This window comes from Bos javanicus, chromosome 8, assembly GCF_032452875.1.
Source record: "Bos javanicus breed banteng chromosome 8, ARS-OSU_banteng_1.0, whole genome shotgun sequence".
In the NCBI taxonomy this organism is placed as follows: domain Eukaryota; kingdom Metazoa; phylum Chordata; class Mammalia; order Artiodactyla; family Bovidae; genus Bos; species Bos javanicus.
The window spans coordinates 53,793,591-53,813,006 of NC_083875.1; the positions used below are offsets into that span (position 1 = coordinate 53,793,591).

At 37.0% G+C, this 19,416-nt stretch overlaps 1 protein-coding gene across 3 annotated transcripts in view; it reads left to right on the forward strand.

Annotated features, from left to right (window-relative positions):
- The window catches only part of VPS13A (vacuolar protein sorting 13 homolog A), a 282,284-nt gene that overhangs the window by 47,105 nt on the left and 215,763 nt on the right, over positions 1-19,416 (forward strand). For all 3 annotated transcript variants that reach the window (XM_061425581.1, XM_061425582.1, XM_061425580.1), the window contains exons 13-17: positions 1,368-1,539; positions 2,034-2,096; positions 3,355-3,484; positions 4,416-4,510; positions 4,864-5,006. In XM_061425581.1, coding sequence (XP_061281565.1) covers positions 1,368-1,539; positions 2,034-2,096; positions 3,355-3,484; positions 4,416-4,510; positions 4,864-5,006 — 603 coding nt within the window. The remainder of the gene's footprint in view (positions 1-1,367; positions 1,540-2,033; positions 2,097-3,354; positions 3,485-4,415; positions 4,511-4,863; positions 5,007-19,416) is intronic.

Below are 19,416 nucleotides of genomic sequence, written 5' to 3' on the forward strand. Positions count from 1 at the left end.
TTTTCTTGTTATAAGAACTTTTAATATCTGCTCTCTTAGCAACTTTCAAATATGCCATACAGTATTATAAGCTGTAGTCAAAATGCTGTACATTATATGCCCAGACTTATTTATCACTGGAAGTTTTTTGGACCCACTTCACCCATTTTACCCATCCCCCACCCACTCCTTTTGTCTCTCACCAGTCTATTCTCTGTATCTATGAGATCATTAAAAAAAAAAAAAAACTTTATATAAGTGAATGCTACAGTATTTGTCTTTCTCTCACTTATTTCGCTTAGCATAATGCCCATCATCGTTCATTCATGTTGTAACAAATGCCAAGATTTTATTCCATTTTTATGGCTAAATAACATTTGCGTGTGTGTGTGTGTGTTTGTATGTGTATACTTTATCCTTTCATCCATCTATGGACAGTTGGTTGTTTCCATATCTTGGCTCCTATAAACAATACTGCAGTGAACACGTGGTTGCATATATCTTTTTGAGTTAGTGTTTTCATTTTCTTCACATAAATACCCAGAAGTGGAATTGCTCAGTGAAATTTTTTTTAGCACATTATTTATTGCCCAGGGAATTTTTGCAGATACTAATGTCCGTGGCATTAATATGTCTCCAATTGTATTAAAAAATGACAGCATGAAAGTGAATTTCTTGAATTTTTAAGAATTTTAAGATACTCTCTTTAAAGGCTGATACAAGCTATATTATGATATTTGGCCTGAAACACTTGTAGTGGCTTTTGCTTATTATACTAGTAAAATTGACTTAATTATTATTAATCCTTTATTATTATAAAGGATTCTTTATAATGAATTTACAACTGGAAATACTAGCATTCTATTCATTTACTGTATTTCTGAAATTACTAAAAAAACATGTCTTTTTCAACTATGTCTTTTTTTAGTTTTCAAACTTTGGTATCAGAACACTGTTATAAATCTGAAAAAATTATGGGAATCTGTAAAGTGCAGCCCCTTTTAAAAATTCTGAAGTAGTCTTATTTTTTTAGTTATTAAGGTCTTAACCTAGGTTTTCAAAGTTGCAGTTACTTTTTCAGTTGACTATTTTAATTACTATTCAGGTGGCTAAAGGGCTAGTTGCCAATTAATACTTTAATAGTTTTTTGGTAGAACTGTGTTATAACAAAATTCTGTAATTTTGCTTATTTTCATTTAGGAAAAAGATAAGGCTAAATATGTGTTCTTAATTACTAATAGGGTTGGTAAGAAGCAAATGCTAGATAATATTTTCACAGTCTCTGTATTACGTATGTTGTTAGAACAGAAGTGATGTCAGTTGTATTTCATACTGTTGGTTTGAGGGTGTTTTTAAGGGGAGAGTTTTTGTTTTTATTTTTTAACTAGGTGGGCTTATGCTATACATGGTATCCTTGAAGTAAACATTCGCCCCCACTTACGGATGTGGTCCTGGAAGCACATTAGAGAACATAGGCAAAAAATGAAGCAATATAAAGAACTGTATAAAAAAAAGCTAACAAGTAAGAAGCCATCTGGTGAACTTCTCAACTCTTTGGAGGTTAGTGTTATAAAAATTTGTTGAATATTTTGTAATTCTTAAGTCCTCAGTCTTTAGTGATTAACACTTCCTACTTATTTGTTCTAATTTTGACTGGTCATTCTCTGTCTCTTTTACTTAGACTTTTTCATACTCCTTAACTTCAGTTGGATGATAGAAACTCTGGTGATCATTTGGAATTTGAGATTCTTCTCAATCTGGAGAGATTTGGGTTTATGAAAATAGTAACTTGAAGCCTCACATTATTATGACATTTATAAACTTCAGAATCCTAGAAAGTATTTGCTACATTGATTCCAGTCTTCTCTGTGTTGGTTTCAAAGCCAAATTTCCAAGCTGACATGTACAAGCATTGCTTCTCAGAATTTAAGAGAAATATCATATTGATGGATGACTTATTTTCAATTTCCCATATTTAGTGCAGCAGTTTGATAGAGCATATATGAAAATTATCTGTATAAAGTTATGTAAACACATTTTATTTATATTTTTAGGATTTGGAAAAGACTTTGGATGTGTTTAATATAACTGTAGCAAGACAACAGGCGGAAGTTGAGGTAATTCCAGATTGTCTTTCAATTAGTATAAAATAAATCTATAATTTATATAGAATTTATTGGTATTGTGCTGTATTATACTATTTCCTAAAAGGGGTTCTAATTTGCTTATTTGTATTATAAGAATAGTGGCAGAAAGTGAAGAGGAACTAAAGAACTTCTTGATGAGGGTGAAAGAGAGTGAAAAAGCTGGCTTGAAACTCAACATTCAAAACACTAAAACCATAGCATCCAATCCCATCACTTCATGGCAAATAGACAGGGAAAAAGTGGAAACAGTGGCAGATTTTATTTTCTTTGGCTCCAAAATCACCAGTGATGGTGACTGCAGCTAAAAAATTAAAAGATACTTGCACTTTGGAAGAAAAGCTATGACAAACCTAGACAGCGTATTAAAAACCAGAGACATCAAGCTCTGCTGACAAAGGTTCATATAGTCAGAGCTATGGTTTTCCCAGTAGTCATGTATGGATGTGAGAGTTGGACCGTAAAGAAGACTGAGCACCAGATAATTTATGCTTTCGCAGTGTGGTGCTGGAGAAGACTCTTGAGAGTCTCTTGGAGAGCAAGGAGCTCAAACCAGTCAATCCTAAAGGAAATCAACCCTGAATATTCATTGGAAGGACTGATGCTAAAACTCCAATACTTGGGCCACCTGATGCAGAGAGCCAGCTCATTGGAAAACACCCTGTTTGATGCTGGGAAAGACTAAGAGCTGGAGGAGAAAGGGGGAGACAAAGGATGAGATGTTTGGATGGCATCACTGATTCAGTGAACAAGAATTTGAGCAAACTCCAGGATATAGTGAAGGACAGACGGGGAAGGCTGGCACGCTGCAGTCCATGGGGTCACAGAGTCGGACATGACTTAGTGTCTGAACAAAAACACCATATTACAAGAAAATTTGATGTATTCTTTTGCGACATCTATTTAAACCATCTATTTGCCACATCTATTCAAGACAGTTTCAGTGGGGGGAAAAAGTTCTTTCTCAGTGATTGGGCTTAAAGGTGAAAAGCCAATTCCCCACCCCCCGCCCCCCGCCCATTATTATTGCTTGTAAGACCATGTGCTAATAAGTACCAGATAATTCTAAATTCTGATATTTGGCCAGTGTTACAGCTACTGTATTTTATTGTCAGTATGATTGTTGTTTATACTTATCCACTAAAGCAGATAAGTTTTGGAAATATCCTGTTTCTTTGAATTGCTAAATAAAGGGTAATTTGTCATTTATTTGAAAATTTATTTATTTTAGGTAAAGAAAGCTGGATACAGGATTTTCAGAGAAGGAGCAGAAGAGTCCGAGGGCAATAAAGGATGGTTTAGCTGGATGTGGAGTTGGTCAGAATCACATAGTAAACAACAACTAGATATTAAACCTGGAAGTACGTTCATTTCATTTACAGTAGTGCAGTTAATCATCAAGCTGTGGTAGTGTAGCTAACCATCAGGGCTTCCCTGGTGGCTCAGAGGTTAAAGCATTTGCCTGGAATGCGGGAGACCCAGGTTTGATCCCTGGGTCGGGAAGATCCCCTGAAGAAGGAAATGGCAAACCACTCTAGTACTCTTGACTGGAGAATCCCATGGAGGGAGGAGCCAAGTGTTCTCTTTCATTAAGTAGACATTGAAAGTATATATGCATATGATAAGTAATTCTTACTATAAGTAAAATTACTAATAAAAATTTAAATGTATGTCAAAAATCAAAAAATTTTTAATATTTACTAATACTTTCAGAAGAGTATTATGTCTAGAAGACTTAGTAAGTGTGTATAGCACAGTTATAAATAAAAATTTCAAAAGAGTATAAACCACTGTAAATTTTCATTGAAATTAGTTCTTGGAAAGATTTTTACTTCCCAACCAAATGCTTAACATCATAACTTTGGAGGCTTAGGAGCTTAGGTTTATATCTTGGATATATCATTTATTAGCAATATGACCCTGGCAAATTTAAGCTCTCTAAAACTCAATTTTACCAACTTTAAAATGGGTAGGCATGATATTAATACTTCGTATTTTATATGCTACTTATGTTGACTAGCATCATGACGTTAAGTACCTAATACAGGTAGCTATTTTGTGTGCTTAATACAAAACATTTAGAAATTTATATTGCTAAATTAATGTAGTTAGTCATTTATATTTTTGAAAAATAAACCTAAAATTGCCAATGCCATCTTAGCATTTGTGAATATAATTTCTTAAAGGTATTATAAAAAAGAGTAAAATTTACATTATTAAAAGCAGCTAAATTTGGATTTGGTTTTATCTTGTTACCAGTTAATAACATAAAACATTCTTTATGATTTGTAGGTCTTGAAGAAATATTGACACCTAAAGAAAAAAGTTTGCTGTATGAAGCAATTGGCTATAGTGAAACAGCAGTTGATCCAACCTTGCCAAAAACAGTAAAAATGTTTTGTTGCCTTATACCTGAGTATTTATTGATAGATTCGCCTAATTTTAATCCTTTCAGAAATACATGTTACTGACTTGTTCTGTGATCTTTGAGTCTGTAAATATTGCATTTATTTGAGTTTCCACAGTAGGAATAAAATTTTTAGTGTTACGTGGGTTTTAAAAAAATTTTATGTTATGTTTAATTTTAGTTTATGTTTAGTTTTAGTATTATGTGGTGATCCTTAAATATGTAAAGGTTGTTTTTGATGTATTTTTCTGATTTTTGGAAAGAATAAATTGTATAAGTAGGAGTATTATAGATATATAATTTTTTTTCATTTTCTTCCTCTTTATATTCTAGTTTGAAGCAATGAAGTTCTTTGTTCACTTGAAAAGTATGTCTATTATTCTAAGAGAACAACAACAAAAACCTGAACTGCTAGATATTGTAGTGGAAGAATTTAGTACTTTGATTGTGCAAAGACCAGGAGCACAAGCAGTTAAGTAAGTATTAATTTATTTTCTCTTATCTATAAGAAAAAAATTCATTGTAAGGTTGAATGTAGATTAGAGTCATATGGTATTTTGTAAAGAATACTTTGGTTTAATTTATTCTTTTGTATTTTTAGGAACTTGGTGTTTTTCATTAATATATATATTTTGTAATTATTAAAATAGCATATGTTCAATAGAAAACTTTATGCAGAGGAAACATGAAGGACATTAAAGAATAATACAAAAATGTCAGTAATCACACTATTCAAGAAGAAATAGCATTAAAAATTTTGTTTTTATCTGGGAATGTCTTTATTTTACCTCCTGTTTTAAAATTGCTTTATTGAGTTATAATTCATGTACCATACAATTCATCCATTAAATTGTATAATTTACTTTTTATCACACTGTAATGTATACAAAATTCACATTGGTTTATTCAACATTGTACAATAATTATCATTACCTAATTTCAGAACATTTTAACACCCCAAAAAGGAAATGCTAATACCCATTAGCAGTCATTCCCCATTGCGCCTTCTTTCCAGTGTAAAATTGGTAAAAGCTAATTTACTTTCTGTTTCTAAGAATTTGTTTTTTTAGGGTATTTCATATTAATTGAATCATATAATACATGGTCTTTTCTGTCAAGCTTCTTTTACTTAGCATGATATTTTCTTTTTTTTAAATTTTTTTTATTTTTTTATTTTTTTAATTTTTTATTCTTTTTTTAATTTTTTATTTTTAAACCTTACATAATTGTATTAATTTTGCCAAATATCAAAATGAATCCACCACAGGTATACATGTGTTCCCCATCCTGAACCCTCTTCCCTCCTCCCTCCCCATACCATCCCTCTGGGTCGTCCCAGTGCACCAGCCCCAAGCATCCAGCATCGTGCGTTGAACCTGGACTGGCATCTCGTTTCATACATGACATTTCACATGTTTCAATGCCATTCTCCCAAATCTTCCCACCCTCTCCCTCTCCCACAGAGTCCATAAGCCTGTTCTATACATCAGTGTCTCTTTTGCTGTCTCGTATACAGGGTTATCGTTACCATGTTTCTAAATTCCATATATATGCGTTAGTATACTGTATTGGTGTTTTTCCTTCTGGCTTACTTCACTCTGTATAATAGGCTCCAGTTTCATCCACCTCATTAGAACTGATTCAAATGTATTCTTTTTAATGGCTGAGTAATACTCCATTGTGTATATGTACCACAGCTTTCTTTATCCATTCATCTGCTGATGGACATCTAGGTTGCTTCCATGTCCTGGCTATTATAAACAGTGCTGCGATGAACATTGGGGTACACGTGTCTCTTTCCCTTCTGGTTTCCTCAGTGTGTATGCCCAGCAGTGGGATTGCTGGATCATAAGGCAGTTCTATTTCCAGTTTTTTAAGGAATCTCCACACTGTTCTCCATAGTGGCTGTACTAGTTTGCATTCCCACCAACAGTGTAAGAGGGTTCCCTTTTCTCCACACCCTCTCCAGCATTTATTATTTGTAGACTTTTGGATCGCAGCCATTCTGACTGGTGTGAAATGGTATCTCATAGTGGTTTTGATTTGCATTTCTCTGATAATGAGTGATGTTGAGCATCTTTTCATGTGTTTGTTAGCCAGTCTGTATGTCTTCTTTGGAGAAATGTCTATTTAGATCTTTGGCCCATTTTTTGATTGGGTCATTTATTTTTCTGGAGTTGAGCTGTAGGAGTTGCTTGTATATTTTTGAGATTAGTTGTTTGTCGGTTGCTTCATTTGCTATTATTTTCTCCCATTCTGAAGGCTGTCTTTTCACCTTGCTAATAGTTTCCTTTGATGTGCAGAAGCTTTTAAGTTTAATTAGGTCCCATTTGTTTATTTTTGTTTTTATTTCCAATATTCTGGGAGGTGGGTCATAGAGGATCCTGCTGTGATGTATGTCAGAGAGTGTTTTGCCTATGTTCTCCTCTAGGAGTTTTATAGTTTCTGGTCTTACGTTGAGATCTTTAATCCATTTTGAGTTTATTTTTGTATATGGTGTTAGAAAGTGTTCTAGTTTCATTCTTTTACAAGTGGTTGACCAGATTTCCCAGCACCACTTGTTAAAGAGATTGTCTTTAATCCATTGTATATTCTTGCCTCCTTTGTCAAAGATAAGGTGTCCATATGTGCGTGGATTTATCTCTGGGCTTTCTATTTTGTTCCATTGATCTATATTTCTGTCTTTGTGCCAGTACCATACTGTCTTGATAACTGTGGCTTTGTAGTAGAGCCTGAAGTCAGGTAGGTTGATTCCTCCAGTTCCATTTTTCTTTCTCAAGATCGCTTTGGCTATTCGAGGTTTTTTATATTTCCATACAAATTGTGAAATTATTTGTTCTAGCTCTGTGAAGAATACTGTTGGTAGCTTGCTAGGGATTGCATTGAATCTACAAATTGCTTTGGGTAGTATACTCATTTTCACTATATTGATTCTTCCAATCCATGAACATGGTATATTTCTCCATCTATTAGTGTCCTCTTTGATTTCTTTCCAGTGTTTTATAGTTTTCTATATATAGGTCTTTAGTTTCTTTAGGTAGATATATTCCTAAGTATTTTATTCTTTTCGTTGCAATGGTGAATGGAATTGTTTCCTTAATTTCTCTTTCTGTTTTCTCATTATTAGTGTATAGGAATGCAAGGGATTTCTGTGTGTTGATTTTATATCCTGCAACTTTACTATAATCATTGATTAGTTCTAGTAATTTTCTGGTGGAGTCTTTAGGGTTTTCTATGTAGAGGATCATGTCATCTGCAAATAGTGAGAGTTTTACTTCTTCTTTTCCAATTTGGATTTCTTTTATTTCTTTTTCTGCTCTGATTGCTGTGGCCAAAACTTCCAAAACTATGTTGAATAGTAATGGTGAAAGTGGGCACCCTTGTCTTGTTCCTGACTTTAGAGGAAATGCTTTCAATTTTTCACCATTGAGGATAATGTTTGCTGTGGGTTTGTCATATATAGCTTTTATTATGTTGAGGTATGTTCCTTCTATTCCTGCTTTCTGGAGAGTTTTTATCATAAATGGGTGTTGAATTTTGTCAAAGGCTTTCTCTGCATCTATTGAGATAATCATATGGTTTTTGTTTTTCAGTTTGTTAATGTGGTGTATTACATTGATTGATTTGCGGATATTGAAGAATCCTTGCATCCCTGGGATAAAGCCCACTTGGTCATGATGTATGATCTTTTTAATGTGTTGTTGGATTCTGATTGCTAGAATTTTGTTTAGGATTTTTGCATCTATATTCATCAGTGATATTGGCCTGTAGTTTTCTTTTTTTGTTGGGTCTTTGTCAGGTTTTGGTATTAGGGTGATGGTGGCCTCATAGAATGAGTTTGGAAGTTTACCTTCCTCTGCAATTTTCTGGAAGAGTTTGAGCAGGATAGGTGTTAGCTCTTCTCTAAATTTTTGGTAGAATTCAGCTGTGAAGCCGTCTGGACCTGGGCTTTTGTTTGCTGGAAGATTTCTGATTACAGTTTCAATTTCCGTGCTTGTGATGGGTCTGTTAAGGTTTTCTATTTCTTCCTGGTTCAGTTTTGGAAAGTTGTACTTTTCTAAGAATTTGTCCATTTCTTCCACGTTGTCCATTTTATTGACATATAATTGCTGATAGTCTGTAATGATCCTTTGTATTTCTCTGTTGTTTGTTGTGATCTCTCCATTTTCATTTCTAATTTTATTGATTTGATTTTTTCCCTTTGTTTCTTGATGAGTCTGGCTAATGGTTTTTCAATTTTATTTATCCTTTCAAAGAACCAGCTTTTGGCTTTGTTGATTTTTGCTATGGTCTCTTTTGTTTCTTTTGCATTTATTTCTGCCCTAATTTTTAAGATTTCTTTCCTTCTACTAACCCTGGGGTTCTTCATTTCTTCCTTTTCTAGTTGCTTTAGGTGTAGAGTTAGGTTATTTATTTGACTTTTTTCTTGTTTCTTGAGGTGTGCCTGTATTGCTATGAACTTTCCCCTTAGGACTGCTTTTACTGTGTCCCACAGGTTTTGGGTTGTTGTGTTTTCATTTTCATTCGTTTCTATGCAAATTTTGATTTCTTTTTTGATTTCTTCTGTGATTTGTTGGTTATTCAACAGGGTGTTGTTCATCCTCCATATGTTGGAATTTTTAATAGTTTTTCTCCTGTAATTGAGATCTAATCTTACTGCATTGTGGTCAGAAAAGATGCTTGGAATGATTTCTGTTTTTTTTGAATTTACCAAGGCTAGCTTTATGGCCCAGGATGTGATCTATCCTGGAGAAGGTTCCATGTGCGCTTGAGAAAAAGGTGAAATTCATTGTTTTGGGATGAAATGTCCTATAGATATCAATTAGGTCTAACTGGTCTATTGTATCGTTTAAAGTTTGTGTTCCCTTGTTAATTTTCTGTTTAGTTGATCTATCCATAGGTGTGAGTGGGGTATTAAAGTCTCCCACTATTATTGTGTTATTGTTAATTTCTCCTTTCATACTTGTTAGCATTTGTCTTACATACTGCGGTGCTCCCGTGTTGGGTGCATATATATTTATAATTGTTATATCTTCTTCTTGGATTGATCCCTTGATCATTATGTAGTGACCTTCTTTGTCTCTTTTCACAGCCTTTATTTTAAAGTCTATTTTATCTGATATGAGTATTGCTACTCCTGCTTTCTTTTGGTCCCTATTTGCATGGAAGATCTTTTTCCAGCCCTTCACTTTCAGTCTGTATGTGTCCCCTGTTTTGAGGTGGGTCTCCTGTAGACAACATATGTAGGGGTCTTGTTTTTGTATCCATTCAGCCAGTCTGTCTTTTGGTTGGGGCATTCAACCCATTTACGTTTAAGGTAATTACTGATAAGTATGATCCCGTTGCCATTTACTTTATTGTTTGGGGTTCGAATTTATACACCATTTTTGTGTTTCCTGTCTAGAGAATATCCTTTAGTATTTGTTGGAGAGCTGGTTTGGTGGTGCAGAATTCTTTCAGCTTTTGCTTGTCTGAGAAGCTTTTGATTTCTCCTTCATACTTGAATGAAATCCTTGCTGGGACAATAATCTGGGCTGTAGGTTATTTTCTTTCATCATTTTAAGTATGTCTTGCCATTCCCTCCTGGCTTGAAGAGTTTCTATTGAAAGATCAGCTGTTATCCTTATGGGAATTCCCTTGTGTGTTATTTGTTGTTTTTCCCTTGCTGCTTTTAATATTTGTTCTTTGTGTTTGATCTTTGTTAATTTGATTAATATGTGTCTTGGGGTGTTTCGCCTTGGGTTTATCCTGTTTGGGATTCTCTGGGTTTCTTGGACTTGGGTGATTATTTCCTTCCCCAGTTTAGGGAAGTTTTCAACTATTATCTCCTCAAATACCTTCTCATGGTCTTTCTTTTTGTCTTCTTCTTCTGGAACCCCTATGATTCGAATGTTGTAGCGTTTAATATTGTCCTGGAGGTCTCTGAGATTGTCCTCATTTCTTTTAATTCGTTTTTCTTTTATTCTCTCTGATTCATTTATTTCTACCATTCTATCTTCTAATTCACTAATCCTATCTTCTGCCTCTGTTATTCTACTATTTGTTGCCTCCAGAGTGTTTTTAATTTCATTTATTGCATTATTCATTATATATTGACTCTTTTTTATTTCTTCTAGGTCCTTGTTAAACCTTTCTTGCATCTTCTCAATCCTTGTCTCCAAGCTATTTATCTGTGATTCCATTTTAATTTCAAGATTTTGGATCAATTTCACTATCATTATTCGGAATTCTTTATCAGGTAGATTCCCTATCTCTTCCTCTTTTGTTTGGTTTGGTGGGCATTTATCCTGTTCCTTTATCTGCTGGGTATTCCTCTGTCTCTTCATCTTGTTTAAATTGCTGAGTTTGGGGTGTCCTTTCTGTATTCTGGCAGTTTGTGGAGTTCTCTTTATTGTGGCTTTTCCTCGCTGTGTGTGGGTATGTAGAGGTGGCTTGTCAAGGTTTCCTGGTTAGGGAAGCTTGTGTCGGTGTTCTGATGGGTGGAGCTGTATTTCTTCTCTTTGTTCAGTCGCGCTGTGGGGAGGGAGGGAGGGATGCTGCAAACAAATAACACTGGCGTGCGCTCGCAGTGCCTCAGCCACACTGGGTCTGCCCCCGCTCACGGCGCGTGTAGCCTCCCTGCCCACACTGCTCGGGCTCTAGGTTTTTCCGCTGGGAACAATCCGAGGCTGGCCCTGGGTTGCATGTACCTCCCAGGTCCAAGCCGCTCAGGTTCAGGCACTCGGGTAGTCCTCAGAGGCGCAGACTCAGTTGGGCCTGAGTTTTGTGCTCTTCCCAGGTCCGAGCAGCTCGAGTGATGAGGTGTTTGGCGAGCACCAATGCTGCGACTTATCGCCTCCCCGCCACTCAGTTATCTGGGTGTAAAACCGGCGCACCTTCTCAGGCAGATGTTAACCGTCCAGACCCCCAAAAAGTTTTAGTTAGCAAAGAAGCCTGCTTACAGTTTTATAGATAATGTCTCTCTGGGTCTGCGATTGCCCCCTTCCGGCTCTGGCTGCCTGTCACCAGAGGGGGAAGGTCTGCGGCCGGCTATCTCTGTTCAATTCTTTGTTCCGTGCGCGGGCCTGGCGGTGTCTTAGGTTGGGGCTGGCTTTTCGCGTGGTAGATATCCCACAGTCTGGTTTGCTAGCCCAAATTATTTCGCTCAGATAGTGCTCAGTGTATTCAGGCCAGATTCTTACTCTAAGCGATGCAGCCCGCGCTGCGCCTCCCTGCCCAGCCCCCGCTTGCTAATGGCGCGTGCAGGCGTCTGCGCTGCTTCTCCGCTGGGGGAGTTACCGTAGGACTCGCAATCTTGGAGTTTTAATTGTTTATTTATTTTTTCTGCCTGTTATGTTGCCCTCTGTGCTTCTAAAGCTCGGCACAGATTCGGCAGTGAGAAGGTTTTCTGGTGTTTGGAAACATCTCTCTTTTTAAGACTCCCTTCCCGGGACGGAACTCCGTCCCTCCCTCTTTTGTCTCTTTTTTTGTCTTTTATATTTTTTCCTACCTCCTTTCGAAGAGTTGGATTGCTTTTCTGGGTGCCTGATGTCCTCTGCCGGCATTCAGAAGTTGTTTTGTGGAATTTACTCAATGTTTAAATGCTCTTTTGATGAATTTGTGGGGGAGAAAGTGTTCTCCCCGTCCTACTCCTCCGCCATCTTGGCTCCTCCCCTTAGCATATTTTCAAGGTTCATCCACGGTATAGCATGAATTAGTACTTCACTCTTTTATTGCCTAATAATTCATTATATGAATATACCACATTTTGTTTGCCTATTCATCAGATGATGGATATTTGGTTTGTATCCACTTTTGGCTGTTATGAATAATGCTGCTGTGAATATTAACGAGCAATATTTTATAAGGACAGTTTTCAAATTTTCTTGGGTATTACCCAGAAGTGGAATTGTTGCCTCAAATGGTAACTGTACTTAACATTTTGAGGAACTGCCAGACTGTTATCCAAAACAACTGCGTCATTTTATATTCCTACCAGCATTGTGTGAGGTTTCCACTTATCTACATCCTTTCCTACACTTCTTTGTCCTTTTTGATTATTGATTTTAGCCATCCTAATGAATGTAAAGTGGTATCTCACTGTAGTTTTGACTTGCACTTCCCTGATGGCTAATGATGTTGAGGATCTTTTCATGTGTATTGGCTGTTTCTGTATAGTTATTTTTAGAACTATTAAATTCCTTTGCCCATTTTTTCTCTTTTATTTTTTAAAAAACGTACACTGAAGTATAGTTGATTTACAATGTTGTGTTCATTTCTGCTGTACAGCAAACTGACTCAGCTATACATATATATATATATATCAGATCAGATCAGTCGCTCAGTCGTGTCCGACTCTTTGCGACCCCATGAATCGCAGCACGCCAGGCCTCCCTGTCCATCACCAACTCCCGGAGTTCACTCAGACTCACGTCCATCGAGTCAGTGATGCCATCCAGCCATCTCGTCCTCTGTCATCCCCTTCTCCTCCTGCTCCCAATCCCTCCCAGCATCAGAGTCTTTTCCAATGAGTCAACTCTTCGCATGAGGTGGCCAAAGTACTGGAGTTTCAGCTTTAGCATCATTCCCTCCAAAGAAATCCAGGGCTGATCTTCAGAATGGACTGGTTGGATCTCCTTGCAGTCCAAGGGACTCTCAAGAGTCTTCTCCAACACCACAGTTCAAAAGCATCAATTCTTTGGCGCTCAGCCTTCTTCACAGTCCAACTCTCACATCCATATATGACCACAGGAAAAACCATAGCCTTGACTAGATGGGCCTTTGTTGGCAAAGTAATGTCTCTGCTTTTCAATATGCTATCTAGGTTGGTCATAACTTTCCTTCCAAGGAGTAAGTGTCTTTTAATTTCATGGCTGCAGTCACCATCTGCAATGATTTTGGAGCCCAGAAAAATAAAGTCTGACACTGTTTCCACTGTTTCCCCATCTATTTCCCATGAAGTGATGGGACCGGATGCCATGACCTTCATTTTCTGAATGTTGAGCTTTAAGCCAACTTTTTCACTCTCCACTTTCACTTTCATCAAGAGGCTTTTGAGTTCCTCTTCACTTTCTGCCATAAGGGTGGTGTCATCTGCATATCTGAGGTTATTGATATTCTCCCGGCAATCTTGATTCCAGTTTGTGTTTCTTCCAGTCCAGCGTTTCTCATGATGTACTCTGCATAGAAGTTAAATAAGCAGGGTGACAATATACAGCCTTGACGTACTTCTTTTCCTATTTGGAACCAGTCTATTGTTCCATGTCCAGTTCTAACTGTTGCTTCCTGACCTGCATACAGATTTCTCAAGAGGCAGATCAGGGGGTCTGGTATTCCCATCTCTTTCAGAATTTTCCACAGTTTATTGTGATCCACACAGTCAAAGGCTTTGGCATAGTCAATAAAGCAGAAATAGATGTTTTTCTGGAACTCTCTTGCTTTTTTGATGATCCCGCGGATGTTGGCAATTTGATCTCTGGTTCCTCTGCCTTTTCTAAAACCAGCTTGAACATCAGGAAGTTCATGGTTCACATATTGCTGAAGCCTGGCTTGGAGAATTTTGAGCATTACTTTACTAGCGTGTGAGATGAGTGCAATTGTGTGGTAGTTTGAGCATTCTTTGGCATTGCCTTTCTTTGGGATTAGAATGAAAACTAACCTTTTCCAGTCCTGTGGCCACTGCTGAGTTTTCCAAATTTGCTGGCATATTGAGTGCAGCACTTTCACAGCATCATCTTTCAGGATTTGAAATAGCTCAACTGGAATTCTATCACCTCCACTAGCTTTGTTCATAGTGATGCTTTCTAAGGCCCACTTGACTTCACATTCCAGGATGTCTGGCTCTAGGTCAGTGATCACACCATCGTGATTATCTTGGTCGTGAAGATCTTTTTTGTACAGTTCTTCTGTGTATTCTTGCCATCTCTTCTTAATATCTTCTGCTTCTGTTAGGTCCATACCATTTCTGTCCTTTATCGAGCTCATCTTTGCATGAAATGTTCCTTTGATATCTCTGATTTTCTTGAAGAGATCCCTAGTCTTTCCCATTCTGTTGTTTTCCTCTATTTCTTTGCATTGATCGCTGAAGAAGGCTTTCTTATCTCTTCTTGCTGTTCTTTGGAACTCTGCATTCAAATGTTTATATCTTTCCTTTTCTCCTTTGCTTTTTGCTTCTCTTCTTTTCACAGCTATTTGTAAGGCCTCCCCAGACAGCCATTTTGCTTTTTTTGCATTTCTTTTCTATGGGAATGGTCTTGATCCCTGTATATTCTTTTTCATATTCTTTTCTACTGTGGTTTGTCATAGTATACTATGTATAGTTTCCTATGCCATACAGTAGGGCCCTCTTTTTTATCCATTCTCTATGTAATAGTTTGCATCTACTAATCCTAAAATCCCAATCCACCCCTCCCCCTCAACAACCACAGGTTTGAGTCTATTTCTATTTCGTTGACAAGTTCATCTGTGTCATATTTTAGATTCCACATATGTGATATCATATGGTACTTATTTTTTCCTGAATTACCTCATTTAGCATGATAATCTTTAGGTTCATCCATGTTGACATATGGCATATGACATTGTCTGTTTTTTATGTCTAAGTAGTATTCCATCATATTCCATTGTATATATGTACCACATCTTCTTTATCCAGTCATCTATTTGATAGGTTGTTTCCATGTCTTGGCTATTGTAAGTAGTGTTGTATTGAACACTGAGGTATGTGTATCTTTTCAAATTACAGCTTTTTCTAGATGTATGCCCAGGAGTGGGATTGCAGGATCATATGGCAACTCCACTTTTAGTTTTTTGAGGAATCTCCATATTGTTTTCCATAGTGGCTATACCAATCTACATTCCCACCAACACTGTAGGAGGACTCTGTTTTCTCCACATACTTTTCAGCATTTGTTATTTGTAGATTTTCAGTGATGGCCACTCTGACCAGTGTGAGGTGGTACCTTACTGTAGTTTTGATTTGTGTTTCTCTAATAATTAGTGTTGTTACACATCGGTTCACGTGCTGTTGTTCATCTGTATGTCTGTTTTTGGAGAAATGTCTATTTAGATCTTCTGCCCATTTTTTGATTATATTTTTATGCTCTTGCTATTATTGAGTTGTATTAGCTGTTGTATAGTTTGGAAATTAAGCCCTTGTCATTCACATCTTTGCAAATGTTTTCTCCCAGGCCTAGTTATCGTCTTGCTCTTTTATGGTTTCCTTTGCTGTACAAAAGCTTCCAAGTTTGATTAGGTCCCATTTGTGTATTTTACTTTTATTTGTATTGCCTTGGGAGATTGACCTAAGAAAAAGAGAATGTTTTGCCTATATCTCTTCTAGGACTTTTATGGTGTCATATCTTATGTTTAAGTCTTTAAGTCACTTTGAGTTTATTTTTGTGCATGGTGTAAGAGTATGTTCTAACTTCATTGATTTATCTGCCACTGTCCAACTTTCCCAATACCACTTGCCAAAGATGTTCCTTTTTTTCCTTGTGGTCAGAATAGTTTCTTGAGATAATTTCTTTACTCTTAAATTTGTTGAGTCTTATTTTGTACCCTACTATGTGGTCAGTCCTAGAGAATATTCCACGTGCACTTGAAAAAAATGTGTCTTTGGATGTAAAGTCCTGAAAATATCAATTAAAAATCTAACTGTTCTATCATTTAGAATCTCTATTGCCTTATTGATTTCCTGTCTCAAAGATCTTTTCATTAATGTGAGTGGGGTGTTAAAATCTCCTACTATTACTGTATTCCCATCAATTTCTCCCTTTATGTCTGTTAGTATTTATGTGTTTGGGTGCTTCTGTATTAGGTGCATGTATGTTGAGTGTAAAATCATCTTGTATTGATGCCTTTATCATTTTAATATCCTTCTATGGCATTTGTTTTAAAGTTTATTTTGTCTAATAGAAGTATTGTGACCCCTACTTTCTTGTCATTTTCATTTGCATGGAATATCTTTTCCATCCTCTCACTTTTGATCTGTGTGGGTCTTTTGCCCTAAGGTGGGTCTCTTGTAGGTAGCATATTGTAGGCTGTTTGTTTTGTTCAGTCTGCCACTCTTTTGTTGGAGTATTTAGGTCGTTGATGTTTAAGGTAATTATTGATAGACATGTATTTATGGCATACTGTGTGGATCACAATAAACTGTGGAAAATTCTGAAAGAGATGGGAATACCATACCACCTGACCTGCCTCTTGAGAAACCTGTACACGGGACAGGAAGAAACAGTTAGAATTGGACATGGAACAACAGACTGGTTTCAAATAGGAAAGGGAGTACGTCAAGGCTGTATATTGTCACCCTGCTTATTTAACTTATATGCAGAGTACATCATGAGAAATGCTGCGCTGGAGGAAACACAAGCTGGAATCAAGATCTCCAGGAGAAATATGAATAACCACACATATGCAGATGACACCACCCTTATGGCAGAAAGTGAAGAAGAACTAAAGACCCTCTTGATGAAAGTGAAAGAGGAGAGTGAAAAAGTTGGCTTAAAGCTCAACATTCAGAAAACCAAGATCATGGCATCCAGTCCCATCACTTCATGGCAGATAGATGGGAAACAGTGGAAACAGTGGCTGACTTTATTTTTCTGGGCTCCAAAATCACTGCAGATGGTGATTGCAGCCATGGAATTAAAAGACGCTTACTCCTTGGAAGGAAAGTTATGACCAACCTAGACAGCATATTCAAAAGCAGAGACATTCTTTTGTCAGCAAAGGTCCATCTACTCAAGGCTGTGGTTTTTCCAGTGGTCATGTATGAATGTGAGAGTTGGACTGTAAAGAGAGCTGAGCACCGAAGAATTGATGCTTTTGAACTGTGGTGTTGGAGAAGATTCTTGAGAGTCCCTTGGACTGCAAGGAGATCCAACCAGTCCATCCTAAAGGAGACCCAACCAGTCCATCCTAAAGGAGACTAGTTCTGGGTGTTCATTGGAAGGACTGATGCTGTAGCTGAAACTCTAATACTTTGGCCACCTCGTGTGAAGAGTTGACTCATTGGAAAAGACCCTGATGCTGGGAAAGATTGAGGGCAGAAGGAGAAGGGGACAACAGAGGATGAGATGGTTGGATGGCATCACTGATTCTATGGACATGGGTTTGGGTGGACTCCAGGAGTTGGTGATGGACAGGGAGGCCTGGTGTGCTGCAGTTCATGGAGTTGCAAAGAGTTAGACACAACTGAGCAACTGAACTGAACTGAAACCTTGTTTCCTGTTGATGCTATATTTCTTCTTCTTCTTCTTTTGGCCACACCAGGTGACTTATGGGATCTTAGGTCCCTCACCACAGATCAAACCCCAGTCCTTGGCAGTACTGGAGAGTGCACATTTCTAGCCATTGGACCACCAGGGAATCCTCCCATTTTTCTCTTTTGTGGTTTGATGATTTCCTTTTATGTTTATGTTTTCTTATCTTTGGTTTTAGTCAATCTGTTGTGTGCATTTGATTTGAGATTGTCTTGTTTTTTAAGTATGTTAACTGCTTCTTATATCTACTTGCTTTAGACTGATAGTCATATACGTTAAAACACATTCTAAAAAAAGAAAAAAAAAAAGAATCTACCTTTTCCTGCTCTTCTTCCCCACATTTTATGTTTTTGATGTCCTTTTATTTTTTTAAACATCTTTATGTTTATCCTTTTACTATTCCATTGGGGTTATCATTGTTTTCATGAAATTGTTTTGTTTTGTTTTTTTTGTTACATAAAAAATGCACTAGCTTATTTAAGTGATTTACTTTACAGTTGTGATTTTATCTTTGCCCTACATTCTTATTTAGAAAAGATTTTCCATGTTTCTTTTAAGGTGGGTTTAGTATTGTTGTATTCTCTTTAATTTTTGCTTATCTGAGAAATTCTTTTTCTCTCTTATTCTAACCTTGCTGGTCAGAGTATACTAGGTTGCATATTTTTCCCTTTTGGGATTTTGAATGTATCTTGCCATTCCCTTCTGGCCAACAACATTTCTGTAGAAAAATCAGCTGATAGTCTTACTGGGATTCCCTTGTAGTTAACTTTTTGTTTTTCTCTTGCTACTTTTAGAATCCTCTCTTTAACTTCTGCCATTTTTATTATAATGAACTATGGTATAGTTCTGTTTGGGTGTATCTTGTTTGGGACTCTCTGTGCTTCCTGTACCTGGATTTCTGTTTTCTTCTTTATGTTTGGGAAGTTTTCAGCCCAATAATTTCTTCAAATAGTTGTTCAATCCCCTTGTCTCTTTCTTCCCCTTCTGAAAACCCTATTATGTATAGATTATATATTATCCCATAGGTCTCTTATACTTTAATTTTTTTTCATTTGGCTTTCACCTGGTGTCCTGATTGGGTGACAACGTTATTCTGTCTGCCAGATTGCTTATTCTGCTGAATTATTCATTTTGCTGTTCATTGCCTTTAGCTCACTTCCCATCTCATTAAATGAGTTTTCTTCTTTTTCTTGCCTCCCCCTGTATAGTTTTTTTTTTAATAGCACTTTGCATTTCTATTAATAGCCTTTCTTAATTACTTAAGTATTTTTATCTTCAGTTCAGTTCAGTCGTTCAGTCGTGTCCAACGCTTTGCAACCCCATGAATCACAGCACGCCAGGCCTCCCTGTCCATCACCAACTCCCGGAGTTCACCCAAACTCATGTGCATCAAGTCGGTGATGCTGTCCAGCCATCTCATCCTCTCTTGCCCCTTTTCCTCCTGCCCACAGTGCCTCCCAGCATCAGGGTCTTTTACAGTGAGTCAACTCTTCACATGAGTTGGCCAAAGTTATTGGAGTTTCAGTCTCAGCATCAATCCCTTCAATGAACACCTGGGACTGGTCTCCTTTAGGATGGACTGGTTGGATCTCCTTGCAGTCCAAGGGACTCTCAAGAGTCTTCAACACCACAGTTCAAAAGC